This window comes from Armigeres subalbatus, chromosome 3, assembly GCF_024139115.2.
Source record: "Armigeres subalbatus isolate Guangzhou_Male chromosome 3, GZ_Asu_2, whole genome shotgun sequence".
Taxonomy (NCBI): Eukaryota; Metazoa; Arthropoda; class Insecta; order Diptera; family Culicidae; genus Armigeres; species Armigeres subalbatus.
Genome location: NC_085141.1, coordinates 94,539,143 through 94,566,572, shown reverse-complemented (window position 1 = coordinate 94,566,572; position 27,430 = coordinate 94,539,143). Strand labels below are relative to the sequence as shown.

The 27,430-nt window shown below is 40.3% G+C and overlaps 1 protein-coding gene across 1 annotated transcript; it reads left to right on the top strand.

The window, feature by feature from the left end:
- The first annotated feature begins 3,529 nt into the window (after nucleotides 1-3,529).
- LOC134221812 (uncharacterized protein K02A2.6-like) lies at nucleotides 3,530-6,606 on the top strand. The gene is made up of 2 exons (XM_062700989.1): nucleotides 3,530-4,206; nucleotides 4,296-6,606. Exons 1-2 carry the CDS (start codon nucleotides 3,530-3,532, stop codon nucleotides 6,604-6,606), a joined length of 2,988 nt encoding a protein of 995 aa, XP_062556973.1.
- Nucleotides 6,607-27,430: the final 20,824 nt, after the last annotated feature.

Below are 27,430 nucleotides of genomic sequence, written 5' to 3'. Positions count from 1 at the left end.
CGAACCGTTCCCCTAATTGGTATCTCAAACGACAAGGACATGAAGGAGCTCGTTTGGGAGTGGAGTAGCACGGAAGATATGTGGGTGGACTGCATGCAGGGGTTTAGGGGGTGGACGTGAAGAAATTCATTCAGCAGGAGAAGAAGCGGCCACGGAAGCTAATAAAGATTTTTCGCTCGGAGAAACGGAAATTCCTGAAGACTTGATGGACGATTCTGGTATTGACGGGTGTTATAGCCGAGAAGATCGAGCTGGAAGAGACTGCAAAAGATTCACCTGAAGACGTGGGAGGACCAAGTAAAGCCACAAAATGCAAATCGCAAACCACGTCGGTGAACGCAATGGAGCAGAACGATTTTTCTGAGGGCACATTGAGGGATGCAAGCCTTAGCCTTTGACAGAAACAACAAAACAAGCTGTAGCAGAAGATTATGAAATTATTAAATCTATACGAGGACGTCCGAAGCTATTATTGAACGGCTATGCTTACAATTTAAACAAGAAGGTACATGATGAAATAGATATTGAACCAAAACATACATTTTTATTCTTTATGTAGGTAGATGACGTTCATTATTGGACCTGTGTGAAAAAGCGCAGCATAAATATTTTAAATCGGTTTGGAGCGACGTTTATTTTGCGAATCACAACAGGACATAAGCATAATAAAGACACCTGTAGACACCTGTGTAGGATCGGTAACGGGTAGCCGTTACCTAAATGAAAAGGGATTGCAGATATTTGAATTATTAATATGTAACCTAATCATAGTAGTCGAGGAATACATTCGCTCTCTTCTGAAGTTGTATTAATAGAATTCAGTCGTGTTTTATTGAACAGTCCGAAATATAACATTGGCGACGATAGGAAAAATCAGCGGAAAAAGGTGTGCTTCGGAAAGGCTAATTAAGAATTGTGAAAAATTCAAGATTTACTGTATATAACAAGTGATTGGAGGTAAGTGAAAAAAAAACACTATATTCAGAAGTGATGCCACGTGTTTCGCTTAGATAAAACGATGGATGGAAAAAGCTGTTGAAAAAAAAACAGAAAAGGGATATAAGAGCATAAAATATTTAAAAAAATATCTACGTTATAAAATAGTGAGGAACTTGTGAGATTTGAATTTATCATCATTTAAAATTAGCGTCACAAAAAAAAAAATAAATTGCTTGATACTTCCTCACGATACTCTTCACATGTTACCATGACAACCCTGGTGGTAGTAACGGAACATGAGAGTTCGTTTTTTTTTGTATTATGGGTTCTGATTCAAATGGGGTATTTGGAATACTATTGGAACGCCAATTGACAGTTAGTTTTTCATTTCAGCTTCAAGAACATTATACTTAAGAAATGTCTCTTTCTCCATGGAAACTTGATGTTGCTGAGAGCTTGGAAATCTACCGACAGGTACAAACGCGGTTGTTGAATAAAGATCAAGGAAATGGTAGCTCCTGGCTCTTCAAGTTTATACCTAAGCATTAAGCGCATCAAGCGAGTAGAAATAAGCACCGTAGTAAGATAAGTACCTAGATAAATTATTATACCTACGCATAGTATAAATAGTGTAAGCTGCGATCATTTTCTTCAAGTCGAGTCAAGTACAAGACACTGAAGACGGCCTTACTGTTGAGGTCGAAATACGTATCTGTCAGGATACAATTAAGTGGTGGAATTCAATGGGATTGTTTAAACTCGTCTTATGACAGGTGAAAACATTCCACTAAAAAGCTCAAAATAATTTTCTTATCAAAGTTTTTCTTTGTTATGATTGGAAATGGAAAGAACAGTAATAACAGAGTGTGTATTGGAAAGGAATTGATAAAATCATAGACGAAAATAATAATTGTGTGCGGTGAGTAAGTGAAAATTCGTGGAAAAAGAGTAAACGTGTTGAGGCAACTGTGTGCCAATTGGAGAAGCAACTGTGTGCTGCTGGGAATGATGGCAAGAGTGTGCCAGTGAAAAACAAAATAAAAAAAGAGGCAACCGTGTGCCATTAGAATACGGAATAGCAACCGTGTGCTAAATGTGATAGCAACTGTGTGCTCTGGAAAAAGGGGTGAGTAGGCAGTCATAACATGATATCGAATAAAAGGAGTATTCATGCTTGGTTTATGTTACCGAAATGTTTTGTTATTGACTAATTGCTGAAACGGACTTCTGTGTCCAGTTGTGAAAATTGATCAGATTGTGATTAATGATCAGATGAAAATTCTTATTAGAATTCAGGATTGGAGAGAAAAACTGATATTCCGTTAACTTTGATCACTGTCGTGTGGGAATATCAAGCTGAACTAACGGAATTTAAGAAGGCAACATTTGATTTTTTTGTTATACATGAATTCATGAATGGGTTTTGATAAAATATTTTAAGGCAAGGAGCTTATTCCATCCATTCGTTTTTAAATTGGCATCAAATGCTATATCTTGAATGTTTAATCAGGATGGATTCGATGCATCGCGTGCGGCCGTTTAACTTCGTTGCGGATAGGTCACAACTACCTACCGCTTGGCAAAAATGGAAGCGTGAATTGGAGCGATATTTCGATGCAAGCGGCATCATTTCTCAGTGGGAAAAGCGTTCCCAAATGCTTCATTTGGCGGGTCCGGAGGTACAGGAAGTGTTCGACCATTTGCCAGGTGTAGATGAGTTTCCGCTTGTTTTGGCGGACCCTCCTTACTACGACGTAGCGATTCGACGTCTTGATGAGCATTTTGAACCGATGCGTAGGAGGAATTATGAACGCCATTTGTTCCGACAAGTAATTCAAAAGGAAAGCGAAAGATTTGCGGATTTTATTCTTCGTTTGCGCATCCAAGCGAAACGTTGTGAGTTTGATCGGTATGATGCTCGAGAAGGTGATGATAGAATCATCGAACAAGTTGTTGAAGGCTGTAAATCTTCCGAACTTCGTCGACAAATATTGGCTAGGGATATGTCTTTGGAGGAAATCGCGATTCTCGGAGCGACATTAGCAGATGTGCAGCAGCAGGTGAAAGAAATGAATCGCGTTCCTGCTGCATTTGAGCCGGTAGGCAATATCTTTAGCTAATAGTTGATAGGTATTTACATGTATATCTCATGAATTTTCAGCAGAACCTGAATGAGGTTTCTATGCGCGCAACTGGTAAGAAGTTTTTCGCGAAGGTCAATCGCTCAGAGCAGAGTTTTGGCAGACCGGGTAAAGGCACAGTAGGAGCTTGTTTTGCGTGCGGTCAAAGGGGTCATTGGAAAGGAGATTTAATCTGTCGGGCTAAGAATGCGAAGTGTATCAAGTGCAATGAAGTTGGTCATTTTGCAAATCGTTGTCTCAAGCGGCCAAGCAATAGTCTGTACAATGGTCCATCAAATTTTAAAGCTAAGAGGGTTCGAATGATCGAAGAATCTGAGCTACCAGCGGACGAAATTTTTTATGCAATTTGGAAGAATGTTTTTGAATTCGACATAGGTGGCGTAAAAATTCCGATGATTATTGATTCCGGTGCCGATGCCAATATTGTTACGGAAGAAACATGGGTGAAGATGAACCATTTGGGAATTGAGTTTTCCGAATACACACAGGAGGTAGATCGTAAACTAGTAGCGTATGCGACCAACAAGCCAATCGAGATTCTAGGAGTGTTCAGCGCGGTTGTTAGAGCAGGAGAGAAGCAAGCGGATGCGAGGTTCTACATTGCACAGCAGGGGCAACGTAATTTACTCGGCGACAAGACAGCAAAACAATTAGGAGTACTGAAGGTTGGTTTCGACGTCGCGTCAGTAAATGATGCCGAATCGGCCGGTTTTCCGAAGATTAAGGGTGTCGTTGTTGAGATCCCCATTAACGAATCTGTCCAACCAGTACAGCAAGGGTACAGACGAGCGCCGATTGCTTTGGAAGGGAAAATTTTTGATAAACTGAAGTCACTACTGGATAAGGACATAATAGAAAAGGTTCATGGCCCATCGGCGTGGGTTTCCCCGATGGTGCCAATAGTGAAAAACTCCGGCGAAGTAAGAATCTGCGTGGATATGAGACGTGCCAATCAGGCTATCCTTCGAGAGTCGCATCCACTACCACTCATTGAAGAAATGTTAGGAGGTTTGGGAGGGGCCAAAAAGTTTACTAAACTGGACATCAAGGAGGCCTATCATCAACTTGAACTTTCGGAAAAATCACGATCAATAACAACTTTCATTACAAAGTATGGCCTATTCAGGTAGGTTAAACAACAACAGTAACAATAATGAACTGGACCAACAAATAATAAACCACAAATACTCCAAACACTTCTCAATTATTTTTTAGATATAAGCGCGTTATGTTCGGAATTTCATGTGCTCCTGAACTTTTTCAAAAGGTTATGGACACAATTTTGGCCGGATTGGAAGGTGTTGTAGTTTATTTGGACGATATTTTGCTTTTTGGTGGTACGCAGGAAGAACACGACAAGCGTCTGGAAGCCTTGATGAAAAGATTGAATGAATATGGGGTCCTTCTGAACTTGGAGAAATGTGTGTTCAACGTTGATAGGCTTGAATTTCTCGGCCATGAACTGTCACCTCAAGGAATAAAACCAATACAGAGTCGCGTGTTGGCAATTCAGCAGTTTCGGGAACCAGCTAACGCTGCGGAACTGAGAAGTTTTCTTGGTTTAGTTACATACGTGGGTCGTTTTATTCCCCATTTAGCGACCAAATCTGATCCTCTTCGCGTGTTGTTAAGAGCAGGAAACAAATTTGTTTGGACAAAAAGTCAGCAATCAGCGTTTGAGGACATAAAACGAGCGATCTGTAATATAAGTCATCTGGGATTTTTCGATCCCCGAGACAAAACAATCTTGACTGCAGATGCCAGTCCATCAGGTCTTGGTGCAGTTTTACTTCAAGAAAATGCCAATGGTTCAAAGAGGATTATTGCCTATGCTAGCAAATCGCTAAACGAATTGGAGCGCAAGTATTTTCAAACCGAAAAGGAAGCTTTAGCTTTGGTTTGGGCAGTCGATAGGTTTAACTTATATCTACAGGGAACGCGTTTCAAATTAATAACCGACTGTAAACCTTTGCTATTTTTGTTTAGTCCTCGATCCAAGCCATGTGCACGGTTAGAACGGTGGGTCCTGAGACTACAGTCTTACAGTTATGAGATAGTTCATGAACCTGGAAGCACTAACTTGGCCGACGCACTATCCAGACTGTCACAAGCAGATAATTCTCATTTTGACAATGATAATGAAAATTACGTACAATTTTTAACCAAGGCTTCGTCACCAGTTGCTGTAAAGGTCGAAGAAATCAAAGCCAAATCAAAAGACGATGAAGTAATCCGTGATGTCGTATTAGCGCTTAACGGAGAATGTTTAACGGAACGTGCAAAGTCATTCAAGCCTTATATGACGGAATTGTGCGTATCAGAAGACGTGTTGTTAAGGGGAGAGAGGATCGTCATTCCACACTCTCTACAGGATCGCATTCTAAATCTGGCACATGAAGGACATCCTGGTATTGTCGTAATGAAACGGCGCTTGCGACAAAAAGTCTGGTGGCCCATTATGGATAAACAAGTTGAAATATTTGTCAAAAGCTGCAAAGAATGTACCCTGGTATCCTCTTTATCTCCGCCGGAGCCATTGATTCGAACTAAAATGCCGGATAAACCATGGACCCACATCGCTATTGACTTTATGGGACCACTTCCTTCCGGCCACAACTTATTGGTTCTTGTTGACTACTTTAGTCGCTTCATTGAAGTAGTTATCATGCGAGAAATAACAGCAAAGCTAACGATTCAAGCACTACATGAAACATTTTGCCGTTATGGAATACCGGAAACAATGAAGACAGATAATGGTCCGCAGTTTGTGAGTGAGGCAATGGATCAGTTCTGTGAAGAATTTGGAATTAATTTAATGAAAACCTCGCCATATTGGCCTCAAGCTAATGGAGAAGTGGAGAGAGCTAATAGGGCACTCAAAAAGCGACTTCAAATCAGTCAAGAAATGTCAAATCCCGATTGGAAATGTGATCTTAGAATGTACCTTTTAATGTATAATTCCACACCTCACTCCACCACTGGAGTAGCTCCATCGGCGTTGATGTTTGGAAGGGTTCTCCGTGACAAACTTCCCGAAATGCGTACGTTAGGAACCAAGTTGGTAGAGGACGTAATGGACCGCGACCGTGAAAAGAAGCTGAAAGAGGCAGAGTATGCAGACAAACGCAGACATGCCCAACCGAGTCAAATTAAAGCAGGGAACACAGTGATTGCTAAGCGTATGATTAAGGCCAATAAGTTGTCCAGTAATTTCAGTCCCGAAGAATTAGAAGTGCTGTATCGGACTGGTTCCGATGTTGCAGTAAGATCAAAAGAGTCTGGAAGAATTCTACATCGGAACGTGTCTCACCTTAAACCTGTTGTATCTGGTTATCATACAACGGACCAAGGCAGTAGCAGTGCTCAAGAAACTACTGAAGATTCGGAAGCAATATCAAACCACCAAGCAGCTCCGGAAACAGTAGTTCTCAAACAGAGACCTCAACGAGCTCTTCGGCAGCCTAGGTATTTAAATGATTTTCAAGTGAATATTGTTCGAAACATGAAGGAAAAGGAGGGAATGTAGGATCGGTAACGGGTAGCCGTTACCTAAATGAAAAGGGATTGCAGATATTTGAATTATTAATATGTAACCTAATCATAGTAGTCGAGGAATACATTCGCTCTCTTCTGAAGTTGTATTAATAGAATTCAGTCGTGTTTTATTGAACAGTCCGAAATATAACAACCTGTATTTGAAAATTATTGTCTGCGCTAAAGACAGTTGTTGAAAAAAACCTCCATCGTTTAGCATCCGCGTTTGTGCCAAGAATACGCCGTTAGAAGTTTGTTTTTCAATAATGTGAGGTAAAGTATTAACTAATTATTTCAAACCAATAGGTTCAGACGATGATTTCGAAACCAGAACAGAAGAAGATATGTCGAAAAAACCACGAATGAATTAAAACATATCTTACAGCTCCTGAAGTACCGGAAAATTTTGAAGAAATTGACGAATGTTTCAAAAAAACTTTAAACGGGTTCTCGTTTTGAGTTGGACAAAAATTCACCGAAGGCGGAGTAATATTGATGTTCTCTACTGCAGGTAATAAAGTGGTAACAGCTATTATTGAGGAAATTTTATTTTTGTTAAAAAAATTACAGACAATGTAAATCGTTTAGCTTCATCCATGCTTTGGATGTTGGATGGAACTTTTGCCACAGATTCGCAAAGTTTCCGTCAAATGTACTCCGTTTTGGCATCCATTGGGACAAAAGAATCAGATAGATTTCTCCCTATGGTAAATTTTTTGCTGCAGTATAAGTCAGAAGAAACATATACCGACGCTTTCCAGCTTTTGGTCAATTACGCAGCTCAGTGTCGAACTCGATCATAAATACGCTTCAATCAGTATTTCCTGAAACACGAGCGCAAGGATGTTTTTTCCATGTATGCCAAAATTTTTACGATTCAAAGTAGTGAACTGGTACAGTTGTACTCGAAACACAAAGATGTTTTCATGGCTCATAACTCAAGGAATGCAATCCTTCCACCAAAATTCGTACCAGATGCCTTCCAGATGCTAAGAACATCAGCTCCAGCTATGGTGCATTTTTTTTCAGTTTGTAGCATACAATATATTGAAACTTATTTAATCTAACCACCTTTTATAACAGATATGTTGAAAATAATTACGTTCTTGGCTGTGCAAAAAAAACAAAGCAGGATGGAACCGTTTAATTAATATTTATTAATATTTGGAATGTGTTTAAAAATGACATGGCATGCCTCGTACCACAAATCGTTTAGAAGGTTGGCTTAACCGGTGGCCAATTTTAACGAAACCTAATTCAGGCTTCTTTGAAATACTTGAAAACCTTTAGAAAGAGCAAAATATTACAGACGGGGAAATACTATATATTCTACAAGGGCTGCCCGTATCCAAACGAAGTCTCTAAGAAACAGAAAAGGACACGCACTTGAAAGGTCTAGTGCAAAACTTCAAAAATAATTTCGAGGAGTAGCATTAACCCCGACAGATTTTAAATTTGCAAATCAATTTTAAATTTGTATTGTTTTTACCTCTCTTCGTTAAGTTAGTTGTTTAAGTTCTCAATATCAAATAATCAAACATTCATGGAGAGTAAAATGTATTGTTTATTTTTTCTGGAATGAGTCTAAAAATCAATGATAACAGTATTGTTTTTCAAAAACTTCACCGTGTCTATAGTCAGGAAAACTTACATTTTCTTATTATTTATTCTTTTAAAGATCCTATCATTCTTTGGTCAATATTGAAATAAAAGCGTCACAGTAATCTTGCATGCGGTGACTCAGTGATAGTCGCAAGGAAAGTCGCCCAGCTACAGCGACACACGAGTATTTGTGGTAATCTCCAAACACATATTTTTTTAAACATAGCAATTAATCATTATGTTTATAATTAATATTCGACGTAATGTCCTTTCGACCAAATGTCCTACGTCTCTAAAGAATTTTAAATTTATTTTCGACTAAATGTCCAGATTCGTCCATTCGACTAAATGTCCTTTCGACCAAACGTCATTCGACCAAATGCACGAAAATTATTCTTTCTAAAATCGAATTTCGACTAAATGTCCATTCGACGTAGTGTCCTTTCGACCAAATGACCTACGTCTCTAGTGGAGTAAAAATTCCTTTTCGACTTCGACCAAAAGTCCATTCGACGTAATGTCATTCTACGAAATGGTATAGATTCCAAAACTCCTATTTGACCAAACGTCCTATTTGGCCAAATTTCCTATTCGGGCAAATGACCTATTCGGCTGGATGACTTGTTCGGCCAGGCGGGTCTCGGCCCAATGGTTTGTTCGGCGTGAAGGGTTTCGGCCAATTGACTTTCGGCCGAATGGGTTTTGGTCAAACGACCCTTCCCCGTAGGCATTGAAAAAAAAAATCTAAAATAAGGATCTTTCTAAAATGCTCCGAAAATTCCCTAAAAAAATCTATTGGAAATGCTTCTAAAACTTCCTTCGAGAAAACCTTGATTTTTTTTTTTTGATAATTTGGAAATTGGTTTGGAATTCCTATGGAAAACCCTTCAAAAATTTCTTCAAGTATACCATCTCGAAAACGATACTGAAGACCGAAAAACATGTGTTTTGGAGGACGTAAATATTTATCAAATATGCAAAAATATCCACTGCCTACCGGTGGGAATCATAACCCACACTTCCCAGTACGTTAGACTGGTGCTCTACCACTATGCTACTGTAAGCTTAAAACACATGTTTTTCGGTCTTCAGTATCGTTTTCCACATTGTAAAAGTAAACTTTTTCAATGTTTCAAAAATCAGAAAATGTTTCAAAAAAAACCCTCCAGTTTTTTAGGATAATTCCTTTTATGAATTCCTTTGGAAATTGCTTCAGGAATTCCGGTCGATTTTTATAATGAGTTGCATCAACAATCATTCAAGAATTTCTCAAATAAATTTTTACAGTAATTCCTTAAGCAATCCCTTCCAAAATTCTAGGAAGAAATTTTTGGAATTCCTTCGAAATTCCTCAGGAATATCGCCAGATATTTCTTCTGGAATTCCTCCGGATAATTCTTCAAAAAATTTTCCGAATATTTCTCTTTTTCCTTCAGAAATTCCTCTGGATTTTCATTCAGGAATTCATCCGGAAATTCTTCAGAAATTTCTCCGGATATTTCTCCATGAATTCAATGAATTCAATGATATTCCTCGAGATATTCCTCCAGAAATCACTCGTGATATTCTTCAAGGAATTTTTCCGGATATTCCACCACAAATTTCTTTGGATTTTCCCCTAAATTTCCTGGGGAATATCCTGTGATATTCCTGGAGAAATATCCGGAGGCATTCCAGGAGGAATATCCGGAGGAAATTCCTGAGAAATGTCTGGAGGAATTTCTGTACGAAACTCCGGAGCAATTCTTGGACCAATATCCGGAGAAAATTCCTGGACGCAAATTTGGAAGAATTCCAGGAGGAATATCCGCAAGAATTTCTGAAGGAATATCCTGACGAATCCCTGGAGAAACATCCGAATGAGTACCTGAAGGAATATCAGGAGCAATTCCTGGAGGAATATTCGGACTAATTCCTGGAGAAACGTCCGGACGAATTCCTTGAGGAATATCCGAAGGCATAGCTGGAGGAGTATTTGGAAAAATTCCTGGATAAATATCAGGAGGATTTCGTGAAGGAACATCCGAAGGAATACCTAGAAAATAACCGAATGAATTCCTGCAAATATATCTGGAAAAAATGCTGCTAGAATGATCGAAAGAATTGTTGGAGGAATATCCGGACGATTTATTTGAGGAATAGAAGAATTCCTTGGGGAATCTCTGGAGGATTTCTTGGGGAATATCCGGAAGAATTCGTTGAGAAATATCCAAAGGAATTCCTGGAGATATAACCAGAGAAATTCGTTGGAAAATATCCGAAGTAATTTCTGGACAAATATCCAGAGGAATTCCTGTAAAATATTCGGAGGAATTGTGGGACGTTTATCTGGAGGAATTTTGAGAGGAATATCAGGATGAGCTTCTGGAGGAATATCCGAAGAAATTCATTCATTAACATCTAAACAGATAAAACTGCATCAACAATTTGACGCCACAATATAAGTTCCATCCTCGAATGCGCCCCACGCTCGCCAAGTCGTTTCGCACCTGGTCTTCCCACCTCGCTCGCTGCGCTCCACACCGTCCCGTACCTGCCGGATCGGAAGCGAATACCATCATTGCAGGGTTGCTGTCCGGCATTCTTGCAACATGCCCTGTCCATCGTACCTTTCCTGCTTTAGCTACCTTCTGAATACTGGGTTCGCCGTAGAGTTGGGCGAGCTTGTGGTTTATTCTTCGCGGCCACACACCGTCTTCTTGCACACCGCCAAAGACGGTCCTAAGCACCCATCTCTCGAAAACTTCGAGTGCTTGCAAGTCCTCCTCGAGCATTATCCATGTTTCATGTCCGTAGAGGACTACCGGTCTTATCAGCCTCTTGTATATAACACATTTGGTGCGATGGCGAATCTTTTTTGAACGCAGTTTCTTCTGGAGCACGATGATGCGCCTTCGTATTTCACGACTAACATTGTCAGCCGTTAACAAGGATCCAAGGTAGACAAATTTCTCGACCACCTTGAAAGTATCCCCGTCTCTCGTAACACTGCTTCCTGGATGGGCCTTGTCACGATCGGTTCCGCCCACAAGCACGTACTTTGTCTTTGACGCATTCACTACCAGTCCAACTTTTGTTGCTTCACGTTTCAGGCGGGTGTACATTTCTGCCACCTTTGCAAATGTTCGGCCGACAATGTCCATGTCATCCGCGAAACAAATAAATTGACTGGATCTGTTGAAAATCGTACCCCGGCTATTACACCCGGCTCACCTTCTAGCGCAGTGTTGAACAACAGGCACGAAAGTCCATTACCTTGTCTTAGTTCCCGGCGCGATTCGAACGAACTGGAGTGTTCACCCGAAATCTTCACACAGTTTTGCACACCATCCACCGTTGCTTTGGTCAGTCTGGTAAGCTTCCTAGGGAAGCTGTTCTCGTCCATAATTTTCCATAGCTCTACGCGGTCTATACTGTCGTAAGTCACCTTGAAATCAATGAACAGATGGTGCGTTAGGACCTGGTATTCACGGCATTTTTGAAGGATTTACCGTACAGTTAAGATCTGGTCCGTTGTCGAGCGGCCGGCATTAAGGATGGTGATCGCTCGAAAGTTCTCACACTCCATAACCCCTTCCTTCCACTCCTCCGGTAGCTGTTCAGTTTCCCAGATTCTGACTATCAGTTTGTGCAGGCAAGTGGCCAGCTTTTCGGGCCCATCTTGATGAGCTCAGATGAGCTCAGATCCGATACCATCCTTACCAGCTGCTTTATGGGTCTTTAGCTGTTGGATGGCTTCCTTAACTTCCCTCAAGGTGGGGGCTGGTTGGCTTCCATCGTCCGCTGATCTGACGTAGTCATCTTCTCCGCTGCCTTGACTTTCACTGCCTGTACTCTCAGCGCCATTCAGATGTTCCTCGTAGTGCTGCTTCCACGCGACCGCCCGCGCTGCGTCCTTCTCCTCCAGAATCTGTCTGCACTCTTCGTCAAACCAATCGTTCCGTCGACTTCGTCCCACATACCCGACGTTGTTCTCCGCTGCGTCGTTAATGGCTGCTTTAACTGTATTCCAGCAGTCCTCAAGAGGGGCCCCATCGAGCTCACCCTCTTCCTCACACAATTGAAGGTCTAGATAACATAGGTTTTCCACTTACTCCCCTTCCAATGGGGTAAGTAGAAAAACAACTCCTAATTTTCAAATATATTTTAAGAAATTTGAACCGACCAAAATGGTATGAATTAATGCACAGTTGTTACAAAATTGACTGTTTTCGATAGTTCATAATGATTGATTGCATTTTAGATCATTTAAACAGGTTTTACACAAATTTGAACATGAACTATCGATTTTTCCTTCTCTACTTCCCCCTTAACACAAAACACTTGAAAATAAAAAAGAATAATAGGTAGGGGGAATGACGGCTTTGGCAGGTTTTGTTCTATTATTGGCAGGGGTTTTTTTATGACTGATAATGCTCAAACTTGGCCCAAACATTCTTTGCATATCAAAGAATATTTTGGCCAAATTTCATAAAATTTGGTCGACAAAAACCCCCCTGCCAATAATAGAGCAAAACCTGCCAAAGCCGTCTTTTCCCCTATTTGCATACAGTTTTGAATAACTGCAATTTTGACATAATAAATATTGTATTGATTGCTCTACAATTCCCGCAGAGAATGCAACAGAGATTTGTATCTGCATTAACACAACACTTTGTACAATCGACGATAACATCGGGAGCTGTGCAGTGGCAGACGACGGTCGTTTGCATTAAATCCCGATTGCCATCAGCTAACGGTCCGACGGAATTACCACGTGCTGAGCCGGGCGCTTCCCGGACTCAAATCCGTTCCACTCAGTCGCCGCGCGCCTGAATCGGATCATCGCGATAAGAAGCTCCAGCCAGCCAGCAAAGTATAATTGACAGTTTGTGTACTCTTTCCGGAGGCACCAAAATTATAACTATTCCGACAAAGACGACTGCAGCAAGAATCGAGGTCACGCTGTCAGCAATGATGGTCGTCGCTATATCATCATCGAACCGGTGTGTGCGGTGGTCTGGCGGGCGGGCCGATCCGCGGCTACCATCGAATCGCAAAGGAAACAAAACACTTTGACGTGCTCAGAACCGTTATCGGGTGGAAGGCGTTGAAAATTTATGGTATCAAGCTGGTTCATTACAATATGCTGGCAGCCACAAGAAGCGTTTCCTTCCCGGGGGCCAGGCTTCTGCCTATCTGTCCGTCTGGGTTGTGTCAAGCGACAGTCGGCCGACAGTCTGCTGCTTTTGCTGGTTCTGGCGTAGAGTTCGCCGATCGAAGTGATAACATCACGGAGCGGGGACGATGTGGATTGATTGAAATATAAACTCATCACAACAGAAATGGAATTTTCAAATTTATGATTTGTAGAAAATTTGCTTGAAAAAATCTATAAAAAAATTTTTTTTAACCGAAATAAATTTAAAAAAAATTGATACTGCGCGATGGAAATATTTAGTTTTTTTTTTTACAATTTTTTTTTCATGTAGTAAACATACTTTAATAAACAAACATTGATTAGCTAAACTTTTACAAAAACATTCAACTACACTTAAAATTAAGTAAAGGAACCTAATTTTGAGCTCGATTCGCTGTTTTCTGTTACGTTATTATAGGATTAGATTTACAACAAAATCCACGAATTTAATTGAATTTAAAAATTAATTTCTTTCAATTGATTTAGGTACCGTCAACTGGGGGGAAGATGATCATTGAGGTGAAGATGATCACTTGATGTGTCAGTCAAAAGTGCCAAATTTTTTTATGAAACGGTAGTCAACAATATTCTCCGTTCAAGTAATGTTACCGCTAGGTAGAAATCCGAGTTTTTCGATTATAATCATAAAAATGTATTTTGTGTAAGAAAGAGAGAGATAGTCATAAATGACGCTATTTTCGTTTCAAATATTGACTTCTTAGACTTCTTTACGTAGTAAATTCAACATTCATACAAATAACCTAGTGTATTTTGACTACTAGGTCATAATGGTTTTAGTGGAGCTGTCTTGATCAACTTCACCCCAAACCAGATTATTCAAAAAATGTGTCATAATTAAATTTATTTTCATAAATGCGAACGCATTTCAGAAAACTAAAGTAGTTGATTATTGCATCGTATAGCAGTACATGTTTTGAAAATATTTGTTTCGATTTAAAATGTAAGCACACATTGTTATTGCATGTTTTGTCTTAAAAATGATCATCTTCCCCCCAGTTGACGGTACTTTTAATTTTAATATTACCCCATTTTCTCCGAAGATTTTATTATCATAGTTTTGATGCATTTATAAAAACTGATATCTACTTTTTTCAAATTTTATATTTATCCTCGTAGCTTTCACCTTATATTTTATGTTTTAATTTTGTATATTGATTATTTCTTTTTTCATATTGGAGCTTCTAGCTGTTGAATTCGTCTTAGAAATGGTCTTAAACTTATGACAAAGCTTTCATTGCTCTCTATATATCTGTTCCCCATTCCACCAATAATGGCACTTTTGGTTTGGAAGATCGAATTTTGGGGACTACTTTTCCATCAGCGTTTTGCGATTTGCTATATCATGCGAATAATCGTAATTGGTTTGGTAGCTGACGGTCTTCTTGTGTGTGAAAAGAGAACGGTACGGAACAGTTGTGTTTGTTTTCTCTGGAAATTGAAAAAACATGTTTCTGGAAAGATTCAAATTGATAGAAATTGAATTCACCTGATGTTCAGTTTAGGAGTACCCAATTCACTGTCTGTCCTAAATATTAATCCAGAAAAAAAAGTTATTTGCAAATTATTAAAATAGTATTAATAACCTTGAAAATCTGCAAATTTCATAGGGTTACTGTTCCGGCTCTTTATCCTACCATAAACAAAGAATCGAAGAACAAATGAAAATGTATTTCATTTTTGGGATTTTTTCCAAGCTGTTAGCGACAAAATTTAGCATGATACTCAAATATGTTGAGAAAGGTGGCGGAAAGTAGCGTTGCTTCGATGTGGACTCGACACATCCCAAACGATAGCTACCGGAATAAACTTTTTGGACGTTTCTCCTGACCGTAGCGCATGTGCGACCATACTGTACGTCTGACCGCCGATTGGTTTAGCTGATGAATAAAAGAAAAAGGTCCACTCTGGACCTACCAACCGTATTAGAAACCGTGACGGCATTTAAATGCCTTTCTGTTTATTTGTTGTCACTATTAAAATTTACCTTTTTCTTGTTCTGTTGTTCTGTTTGTGTGTAGGTTGTTCTAATATAGTTTTATCACAGGCCGTACTTTAGCAAAGCTTTTTTTGCTTTTTAACGAACTAACAATTTTTAACTGACATAGTAATAGGTTTTTACAACCTATTATTAAGAAAAAGAAGCTTTTAATATCAACATTTCCGCAGCACAATGAGGTAAATTCAATCTAACCTCAATTCTTCACGACTAGTTTTTACACACGCGCGCACTACTAACCGGTCCAGGATCACGAACGAAAAGCAAACTTTTCATCCCGTTTTTATAGGATTCGGAAAATCATTATTTCCAAAACTGATTTTTTAGGATGCCGTTGTGATACGCACCCTATTCGACATTTTACCTACGCTCCATCTAGTAGTCAGTTATAAAGGACCAAGTAATGTTTTGGCTCAAACTGCTCGACAATCTTCCCCTTTCACTGACAGTGACGGATGAGAATGAGAGATGACAACTTAACTGCCATGCCTGAAACAGAGTATCGTCTTTCAGAGTTACACTTCAAAAGGTGGTTTATTACGGGAAAATAGGAAAAAGTCATTACTTGTGCTGGAGCTACAAGCTTCAAATGTAACCAAACGGTTAAATTTTCTTCTTTCTCCCTTCTTCTCATTTTTTGTTCCTTCTTTCTTCTACCTTCTTCATTCTTCCTTTATTCCTTATTACTTCTTTCGTCTTCCCTCTCTCTTCTTCCTCCTTTCTGGTACTTACTCTTTCTTCCTTCCCTCTTCTTTCTTCATTCTTCGTTCTTCCTTCTCTGTTATTTTTTCTTTAATCTAACTTCTTCTTTTTTCTTCCTTTTTTCATCTTTTTCCTTTCTTCATTTTCTGTTCTTTTTTCGTTAATCCCCTTTCTTATATTATCCTTCTTTCTTCTTCCTTCTATCATTTTTCTCTTTCCTTCTTCCTTGCTCCTATTTCATTGTCTCTTTTTATTTTTGCCTTTCTCGTATACTAAGTATACGGTAAAGGCTATATGATCGCTCCAAAAATGAACTTTTTATAGGAGGCCCGGAGACCCATAGTGTTATATACCGATCGACTCAGCTCGACGAATTGAGGTGATGTCTGTGTTTTTTTTTCTTCCTAAGCAATGGAGGGGGAATCTGCTCAACAGACATCCTGGGTTGTCCAGGAAGTGCGGGGTTAGGGATCACCTCCAACAGCAAACGAGGGAGACAGGACTACATCCCCGACCCGCTAAACCGTTTCCATTGCCGCCAAGCCCATAGTCCCTTCGGTACAACCAGAAAGTAATGCTTCAAAGGGGGGCCAGTGCACAACGCACCCTCGAGGTTAGCTGCGTGTCCTTGCAGCACCGAACATCGTAACTCGCTTTTTTAAAAGAACACCATGGTATCGTGCCAGCGCGTTGTCGGCTTTCCAGGTGGCCTTACCACGCCCTATGTCCTCGGAAGGTGGGAAGGGTCGACTTCGCGCATGCTTCTCTCTGCACGACTGGTATCAAGAATGATGATGCCACGTACACCCCAAATTGACCTTTCTGCGATAGGGCCTATTCGCCAGTACACAGGGGGACTTGCCAACGCGGTGCCTACGCCTGCCCCAGCCTTGACAAGGACCCCTTTCCGTCCTCGGGCTCGGAACCCGCCCGGTTGACCGACGCCGCGAAAGCGACGATACCATGTTGTTCTTCGCGCGGCCACTTGTTCGATAAAAGGATCGAGTTCGACCACAGAGCATGACCACCGGTATGACCCATGAAGCCGACTCCGATCCCTTGGACCACCTCTTATTTGCGCCTGAACTAGCCATCCTTGAGTCCACGCGCCACCTTCTATGTAGCTCCGAGACGATTTGGACGATAGCCGATAAAACGGCGTTCCAGTCAACTTCATCTTTACACATCCTCCGAAATAGGTTGTCCGGGGTAGTGTCCAGACCACATGTGGCAAGCATGTGGTCACGCATTGCGCGAAAACGTGAGCACACGAACAACACGTGTTCCGCCGTTTCCTTTAAACCTGCGCACACCAAACACTCGGGCGAGGCCGAGCAAGCCAGCTGCGTTACCTGCACTTTGATTTTGCAGCACGCTTAAACGCCGGGCACATCGAACCCCCCATGGGGTGCTTGCTGTTCACAGCTTTGCTGGAACAAATCAAACAATTGGGAGGGTTCGTGCCTTATGTCCCTCCAATCCGCAGCGTCGGCAGAGATTGCTTCTGTCAGGGCCTTTGCAGTCCCATTGCTTGTGCCCCGGTTCCAGGCACTTGAAGCAAACTTCGAGTTGCTCGTATATGCCCACATGGCATACCGACCATCCCACCTTGACGCTCCCTAACTTGACTACCTTGGAGGCGTCCGCTGCAGATAGCCGAACCAATGCTACCTGCGTCCCTGCCGGACCTTTCCGTAGCCGAATGGCTGCGGTGGGCGTCTCCACTTCACACTGTCGCCGCAGTGCCGTGACGAGCTCTTCGACTTCGGTGATCTCGTCCAGGTCTTTAACCCTTAGATTCACCTCCGTCGTGAGTGCCCTCACCTTGACCGTCTCGCCTAGGACTTCCTCCGTCAGCTTCTTGTAGGCGGTGCCCTTTTGCGAGACGCCCCGCTTCAGCTCGAGGATCATCTTGCCCATCCGGGTACGTCTTATTCGACGTACGTCGGCGCCGAGTTCACCGAGCTTGACGTCACTCCTCATCGCCTTCAAGACGTCCGAGTACTTAGCCTCGTCCGCCGTGATGACTAGGGCATCGCCCCTGGAGCGATAGGCGCCTACCCTAGACTTCTTGCTACCCTCATTCGCCTTGGTCTTCATTTCGGCCCTTGACGTCTTCGGTTTCCTCTTGTTCTTGACCAGGGTCCAGGAGGCGTCACCCCCCTCTATTTCCCTGGTCTGGTGCGGCTGAGAGCTCTCAGCCTGCCGTAACCCCTTACCTCCGTCTTTCCTGGGTGAGCGGCCCCCAGGGAGCTCATCCCCTGGAGACTGTCTCCCCCGTTTTTGTGTCTGCTCCGTTGGAGCAGTCACCCCCGACGTGCCGGCAAATACTTGAGCCTCAGTCTGGGTAGACTTTGGTACCACCGTCTTCGCTGGCACGCCTTTGGTCGATTCGACCTTTCCTGAGTCCGCGAATCCTTGGGCCTCAGTCTGGGTAGACCTCGACTCCACGGATTTCACGGGTTTACACTTGGCCGTCCCGACCGCCCTCTCCAGCTTGGCGTCCAGCATCGACTTTCGAAGTTTCTGCAAGCTCCTCTTGAGCTCCTTACTGATATGATGGTTCGATGACACAAAGTCGATGATGGCGTCCAGCTGTTCCGTCGCCACCTCGAAGGCCGAAAGCCCATCGCGTTTGCGGTTCATCGCCTCCACAAGCCATGGGCCGTCAATAACCTATACCGGCGGTTTTTTAGCCGAGATGAAGGTTAAGTGACCCACGCTGGCGCTGCGCACTGAGCTGCTGACTATTGCCTCTGGCCTCTTAGGCGGAGACCTGAACAACCCACCTCTTGCGAAGGGGTTGTCGCCTACACTACTACCACTAATTGAAGAATTCTAGAGTGCTTAGAGAATAGGTCGTATGTGCAAAAGAGAGTCTCTCTTTGCCTCCATTCTCTTTCGATTATTACAGATCTATAATAAAGTTTACTTCAGATTTCTTGGCAGATATCTAAAGATTATAGCTTTGTCTAGCGTTCTGAAGTGAAAATGTGGCAAAACATGCAAAACTAGCTTATGTACAAGCGAAAGAGAGCGTGAACGAAGAGAGCCTCTCTTTTGCACATACGACCTATTCTCAAAGCAATCTAGAATTGACTTGTTTTTCCATTTTGGTCCCACGAGTTGCTCGGGAAAAGAGGTTCACCACGCCAGAGCCCAGCATGACGCGGTAAGGGACAATTACTGTGGAGGGTGCCCAGGTACCCCACAGGCTCCGTTAAAGACCTAGCTTATTATTTCACCCCTGGCCTTGCATCCCCTCGGCACGGATCGCTTGACGTCTTGGGATTAGGGGTTAGGGACGATGGTCCCGGTCCCGATCGGTCGGACGATGGTCGCAGTGGCCATGGGGAGGGGTCAAGCCCTTGGACAAAGTCCCTGCTGCCCCCTCTACAGGCCTGTTTTGTAAATGTATTGTACCCATTGTTGTGCATATGATAGAACCTGCGTATGGAAGATCTTCATGGTTATCCAAGAAATACCGGAAGTGAAGACCATCGGGTCTACAGGCATAACCAATGATCTACAGGCCTGTTTTGTAGATGTAATGTACCCGTTGTGGTACATATAACAAAATCTGCGTACAGAAGATGTTCGCGGTTATCCAAGAAATTCCACAAGTGAAGGCCTTTAGATATACACGCGTAACCAATGATCTGCATGCCTGTTTTGTAAATGTAATGTACCTATTGTGGTACATATAACAGAATCTGCGTATGAAAGCCGTTCGCGGATATCCAAGAAATCCCTGAAGTGGAGGCCTTCAGATCGACACACGTAACCAACGATCTAAAGGCCTGTTCTGAATATGTAATGTACCCGTTATGAAGAGAGCATGTATCATATTTGAAATCAGAAAATTGATCTTTAGTTCCGCGTTTAGATCGAAAGGCCTTACTCCAGAAATTTCTTGGATGACCAAGAACATATGCTAATAACACATTCTGTTCTTTGTACTACAGAGAGCATGTACCATATCTGAAACCGGAAAATTGATCTTCAGTTACGCGTGTAGATAGAAAGGCCTTACTCCAGGGATTTCTTGGATGATCAAGAACATATGCTGTGAACGCATTCTGTTCTTTGTACTATAGATAGCATGTACCATATTTGAAACTGGAAAATTGATCTTTCGTGTAGATCAAAAGGTTTTACTCCAGGGATTTCTTGGATGACAAAGAACATATGCTAAGAACACATTCTGTTCTTTGTACTGCAGAGAGCATGTACCATATCTGAAACCGGAAAATTGATCTTTAGTTACGCGTGTAGATTGAAAGGCCTTACTCCAGGGATATCTTGGATGATCAAGAACATATACTGTGAACGCATTCTGTTCTTTGTACTACAGAGTGCATGTACCATATTTGAAATCGGAAAATTGATCATCTACGTATCTACGTATTTTTTCTATCTAGGCGTCTTTCTCTGTACCACAAGGAACATGTAACATACTTAAAACAGGACTGCAATTCTTTGTTCCTGAGCTCAAGCTATTTCTTGGATAATTGCATGACTTATCTGTGACTTCATGCAGAATAACTATCATTCCGGTCAGTTTTGAAAGTCAAATTTGAAAGTTTATTTCGGTTCCAGTTAACAAAAGTTTCCTAGTGTAAACCCATTTCGACCGCATAAAAATGGTTTTGATTGTGCTGCCATTCAGTTAAATGCCTCTGTCTGTCAAACAACTAACACACATGCTTAACATGTATATAAACAAGGCGACGAAGAAAATAAATTTCAAACGCTCTAAAGTTAAAAAAACAGATTATTTGAACGCCTTTCGGTAGTTATTTTTCAATTATTTTTCACTTGAGCAATAAACATTGTTTTAATTTAGTGCGCAGTGAGAAATTTATGTGAAAAAGTGCGGTGAAAATCAGTGAATTACGTTGATTTTGATGACGGTGTTGCGCATCTTCTACAGCAGTAAACGAAATGGATTTTCCTTCGTCGCACGGATAACGTAGGAAATTGTGCAAAAAGTCTCAGTCGCAAAGTTAAATTTAACTGTATTTCAAGTAAGTAACACAGGAATGTAATTTAAATGAATGCAGATCGTAGTGTACACTTTTTTCTATCTCGCCAGATGATAAGTTCATTATTTCAGTTTACTATTCGCGAGTATTTAGTGATTTATAATTTAATATGACGGATACTAGCGCCATGGACGAATTAGCGCATAACCCTACTTATTATATACTACGAAAAATAATAATGTGCTATGAAAAGCATAAAAAAACAAACCTGTTAAACTGCTCAGTTTTTATGTTCAACAAATCTTCGTCAGTATCAGCGGTATCTGCGCCTCCTGGGACATTTAATGCCGAAATCACTTCACAAGAAGATTTGATGGATTCCGTTGTATCTGATGCAGCATATTGCTGTACATATTCTTGAATAATGCAAAAATGAGACAAAAAAACATATTTGTTAAATGTTCATAAATTATGAAGTAACTTACATTTCATTTCCGTCAACTGATAATCCAATCCCAGATTTTTTTTCTACCGATCGGGAGATGACAGGAGGACAGTTTTGTAAGTCGGATTCATTAACTGGTAAGAAATCGGATATTTCCATTTATGATTTTCTAGAAATTACAGCTGGAGCTTTCCAAAATAAATCAGCTAATAATTGCTGCTCGTCTAGAACGGTGATCGTTGAAAACGCCATCTTTGAAACCTGCACAATTTTTTCCACAATAATTGCACTTACGACATTTATAAGTTGGCTAAGAAACCTCGCAGTTAATAACTGTGGAAGTGCTTAATGAACACTAAGCTGCGAGGCGGCTCTGTCCCAGTGTGGGGATGTAATGCCAATAAGAAGAAGAAGAAGAAGACATTTATAAGTTATGATTACGAAATTCATAAGTTTTGGTTAAGAAACACATGATCAGTTATTAGGGAACACATAAGTCAGTAATGAATCTGAAAACATTATCATTCATAAGTTGCAACTTATAATAAGCTTAATTGTTTTTATCTCGGTGGGCTAATGTCTTAATTGCCATATGGCCCGTTTACATATAGGCTAGTTCTGGCGGACAATGCATTATCCGACAATACTAGCGCGATATTAGCACAATGTAAACAGGAATTGTCATCTGCTGATAGTGTTTACATTATGCTAATTTCGCGCTAGTATTGTCGGACAGTGCATTGTCCGCTAGAACTACGTATATGTAAACGGGCCAATACATTATTGTGCCTTGCAACAAAATGACAACTTTCGTGCTCATTTTCCAAGGCTCTCATAGATGTGAAAAATTTCTCCGCAGTACAAATAGCACGTGCTATCCAAGCATTCACCGCCGGAATGCACCACGTGGCGATCAAGTTTGAAAAAAATATCGAAGTAGCTTTTTTTCTGGAGGTATGTTTTTCTCTTTTTTTTTTATGAGCGGTACAGTATCTCGACTATACTCCACCACAATCTTATATATAAAAATGAAATGGTCTGTGTTCGTATCCGCATAACTCGAAAACGGCTGGATGGATTTTTTTCATTTCTTAAGCAGAAACATTCGTTATAGTTTCCGACGGGTTTATATGATATTTCCTAATGAGAAAATTACGAGCAAAGTTGAGCAAACCGTGAATAACTAAAATTGTGATTCCTATGCGAACTTTGCATGGGCAGTTCGGAATGCACATTCTCGCCTACTATGCAGGACAACGTCTGCCGGGTCGACTAGTCAGTTTATAAATATGATGTCGAACTTTTATTGTTCTTATTTAGAGCTAAAAATGGATCAAAGCGGGGCACAATGGAGCAAAATGGACCACTTCCAGTTTTTTCCAGCCAAAGAAACTCCCTCCAAACGATAAATTGATTCAAATTTTCAAACTGACATGATATGCACTAAAAGTCAATCGAATGAATGCGTTTGTTGCTGTCCATTGAATAGATCGGGGCTACAAAATTAACATCTAGGGAAAGTGCAACTTAGTGCCTAATTTGGCCAACCCTGAAAAATACATCTCTCTCTCTCTCTCTCTCTCTCTCTCTCTCTCTCTCTCTCTCTCTCTCTCATGAGACATCTGTCTTAATTCCTAGAACTAAACTTGCTCCAAAGCTTTCATTTTATGGCAATATTTCATAGGTTGTTTTGTCAACGGTTCATATTATTATTAAACCTACTTCGACGGTATCTACTTGTTTTATAGTTTACAATATAAATATATCTATAATTGTGGATAAAAAAAAAAGAATAACCAAAGAACGTTACAAGGTTGGTCTTGCCTTTTGAATTCGTGAAGTTTGAATCGTCACAAGGTGGGTTTCGGAGCTATTCGAATTTGATCCACTTGCCTGAGGAAACCAGGAACACGGTCAAAAGCTCTCAAAAGTGTATCCATTGAACCTGCCTTTCAAAATCATGAAGTTTGATTCATCGCAAGATGGGTTTCGGAGCTAACCGAAATTTGTCCACTTTCCTCAGGAACCAATTTATTATCCAATTGGGCGAAATCTCATAACAATGATAATATTGATGAATAAATTATAAAATTTGAAAGACATTGGGAACCACCCCACCCATATTGGCTCTTCACACAGCAGTTTGATGAAACAGGATTAAATCGAATTACAGGGTTAAATCGTTTGTGAGATATGATCAATGCAATAGGCAGATGTCTTGCTACAATAGATGGTAGTAACATCAGCATCATCATCATTAGTAAGAAATAAATATTGCGGTTTATTTATATCGCATGAAAATAGTTACATTTTGAAAAACCATTCTGTTTGAAAAAAAATTCACGTTCAAGAAATTATGTTTTGCTTCAGATTTTTAACAAAGGTTCTTTTTCTTATTATTGACATGACATAACATTCCCCACTGGGACATTGCCGGCTCGTAGCTAAGTGTTCATTCAGCACTTCCATAATTATTAACTGCAAGGTTTCTAAGCCAAGGCACAATTTATGCATTCGATTATCATGAGACTAACACGATGATTCTTCTATGCCCAGGGAAGTCAAGACGATTTCTAAATCGAAGATTCGCACTGGGAATCAAACCCAGTCACCCTCAGCATGGCCTTGGTATGTAGCCGCGCATCTTACCGCCAGGCTAAGGAGGGACCCAACAAAGCTATTAGTTCCGAATATACGAAAGGATTTATGAAATAAAAACAAATAATTTATAACAAAAACGAATATAAATGTTCCATTTTTCTATGGGATGTTATTTTAATTTTTCTGAGAATGCGTTTTCGTTGAAGTCGTATGTCAGTCCAGTTTTCAATGAAAGTTATATCCAGTGCGGGCCTCTGTATGGAAGCAATGTCAATTGTTATTTCAATGCTCTTTGGAGTAAGTTACAAATAGGATTTTATTTTCATCTAGGTATGTCTCGCTTCCGTAATCCCCTCTTGCACGGAAGGGAAAAAACTGCCTCCGGTTGTTCTTGGAGGACTGCTTTTATTTTCTATCGCAATTAAAACTTTAACACGGCGTGGATTGCAAAATTGTATGCTCCGAGCCATGCAAATAGCCAAGCCGTAGCAGTTATGTCGAAACATAGAAAGTTTTCTATGGCGCTATTACGGAGCTGGAACCGTTGAAATACGTTGATACTTTGTTGCCTTTTTAGCTAGCCTAATGAATAATTCATGTGGTAAAGAGAGTACTTGATGTGACAGAAGCTTTCTAGCTTGGCTAGTTCTGGGGGGAAATGAGAGTAAAATATCAAATTCTGTATGAAAAGTTCTATCTTAATAATCAATGTGGGCTCGATTGACTGTGGCTATACAACAGTAAAGCACATGTGATGATTGGACAAATCAGACATCCGAAAGGTATTCAATTAGAAAAATAAAACTAACCATGCTGGAGTTTTTACTGATGGTTTTTCCGCAAACGGGACCTTTAAGTGGCCTTGTTGTATAGGTAGGGATGAATCGATACAAGTAAATACGAGTAAATACTCGATACTTTTGATTCGATACCAAGTACTTTTGGAATCGATACTTTGATACCGATACCAAGTAAGTATCAAATTGAAGTAGTTGAATCAATTGAGTACTCAATTCACTTATAAACTTAAATAGAAACACTATTTTTTTGTAAGAATCTTTAAAATTTTAATATTTAAATCGAATAAATACTTTCAAGTTCTTATTTCTGCCGCTCGACACTTATTTGTGGCCGATCCTTAAGAATTTCTTCAAAGCCGATAATAAATTACGCAAATATTTAGGATAAAATTGGATTTGCACTAATATTTGCAGCTGTTTTCTATTAGTTCAGAGACTTACGTCTATAGGAACATGAATTAAATATAACGGCATCTAATAGATATAAAGATTTAAAGTAACAATTGGTTTACATTTAAAATGTGTTCAGTTTTAACACACTATCGAAATATGTTAATTATAAAACCGATGGACCAATAGTAATGGAAAATGTTTAAACCTGTTTACTTCGAATTGGTGAGTACTCATATAATACAAGTAGGTATCGATACTTTTAATTCGATACTTTAGTGGTATCGATACTTTTATTCGATACTACTTGGAAGTAAAAGTATCGATACCTTAGTGGTATCGTTTCATCCCTATGTGTAGGAATTGGTAAACCAACTCCAGAAAAGTTCGGAGGAACATCTGTAGAAATATTGATTGCGTTCTTCAGTAATAAAATCGATCATGCGCGGTGTTATTGTGCAATTTTCGTCCTTATAAAAGTGATCAATTGATGACCCTTCCTCTAACGAGAACAGTTTAAGTTTTCTAGCACATAACAGAAATGCAAATTGCAAAACAGAACGCTGGATGACATTGTTGGTTTATTATTAGTTTTTTGTCTCATGATCCCTCCCAAATTTCCTTACTGAACGATCTAAAGTTTTCTTGTTTTCTCTCCAGAAGTGGTGGTGAAAGGTCAAGTCTATTTCCGACTGGAATTATTTATGGATGGCCGTAATTTTGCACCACATCATTCGCCGGGCGAGATATTGCTGAACATGATAAAGTGGATTCCGTCGCGTTATAGCCGGTCGGAGCACGCAGAAGATGTTCGAGTGCGTGATGACTGTTGGATGGTGATATGCGGAAAGAAGTTATCATTGCTCGAAGGATGAAGATGTTCCCATTTGCGTGCGTATTTATTTATTTTTTTGGTGACGGACAGTAATTTAGCTTGGTCATGACAATGGCTAATAGAATCACGCTAGGAAACAATGTTCGCTTTGTTTAGCAGAATTAATAGCTTTTTATTAAGAATAGCACGAATATGACGAGCCTTTTTTAATTCTCGAATAACATCTTAATTATATTGTATCTTTATAAAATAGCACAATGACCTTGAAAAAAAAAACTACGTCACTAATACGTATTTGAAGTCATCGATCCTGGCCTGTAAATTAGTTATGCGTTCAACTAAGTTCCATTTACCTCAGCATGACTAATTTCTGTGAAATCGATTTATTGCCAGTCCGGGAAATTGCATACCGAAAAAAAACTCCAATCCTCATCAATTAATTATTATTAGACAATGCGGAATTATTTAGAACTGATTCGTCCGCGAATGGTTTGGCTGATGGAGGGAACTTTTTCGTTGTTTCCCTTTACAAATTTTTGACCAGCAAAAAGCAAAAGTATGTTGACCGCAAACTTTTTTTTGTTTTATTTCTGAGATTGTCTTGTGCCGAATAATGTGGCTTGACTCTTGGAAAAAAGTTAGACGTAGTTTATGCGGAAAGCATCGCCATCATCTACTGTGACGTGGTCACAAGTATTGAGTTTCTTTACTTCAATGCACACGATTTGCAGAATTGTGTGGAACGAAAACAAAAACTTTCATGATGAGCTTATAAGCAAAAGGAAGGCAAAGTTTAAACAAACATCGTTGCTGAGCGTAACATTTCGTACGAATCAGTTGTAAGGTAATTGAATGGAATCGTTTGCATAAAAAATGATTTTGTGACGAATCCCGCTAAAAGATTTTAAGTAGTTGGGGTCGTCATACATGTATCCATACTAAGAACAAAACTGAAACGAAAATTGAAAAAAAGTTCCCGAGTTCAATAGTGTGGTAATAGCCAAACTTTTTTTTGTAGTTTTGCAGCATTTATTCCTATTTGTTGCTAAGAAGCATGCATAATTACACATTCAAATACTTTCACAGATTTCCGTGAAATTCACCGGAGTCTTAACAATAGAATAAATATCTTTCAATGGCTCTTTATTATATGAGATGCTCAATGTTCCACTTGAATAACTTTATATAAAATTTACCTAGCAAAGAACAAAAGCCAAACTATTTGAGATTTCATTGAATGTCAATGAGCAACACGATCCA

Excerpts from the sequence above, each read along its gene's own strand:
- LOC134221812 (XM_062700989.1), top strand. The coding sequence starts at position 3,530 with ATGAACCATTTGGGAATTGAGTTTTCCGAATACACACAGGAGGTAGAT. Across the intron at positions 4,207-4,295 it reads ACAAAGTATGGCCTATTCAG|ATATAAGCGCGTTATGTTCG; the intron begins GTAGGTTAAACA and ends ATTATTTTTTAG.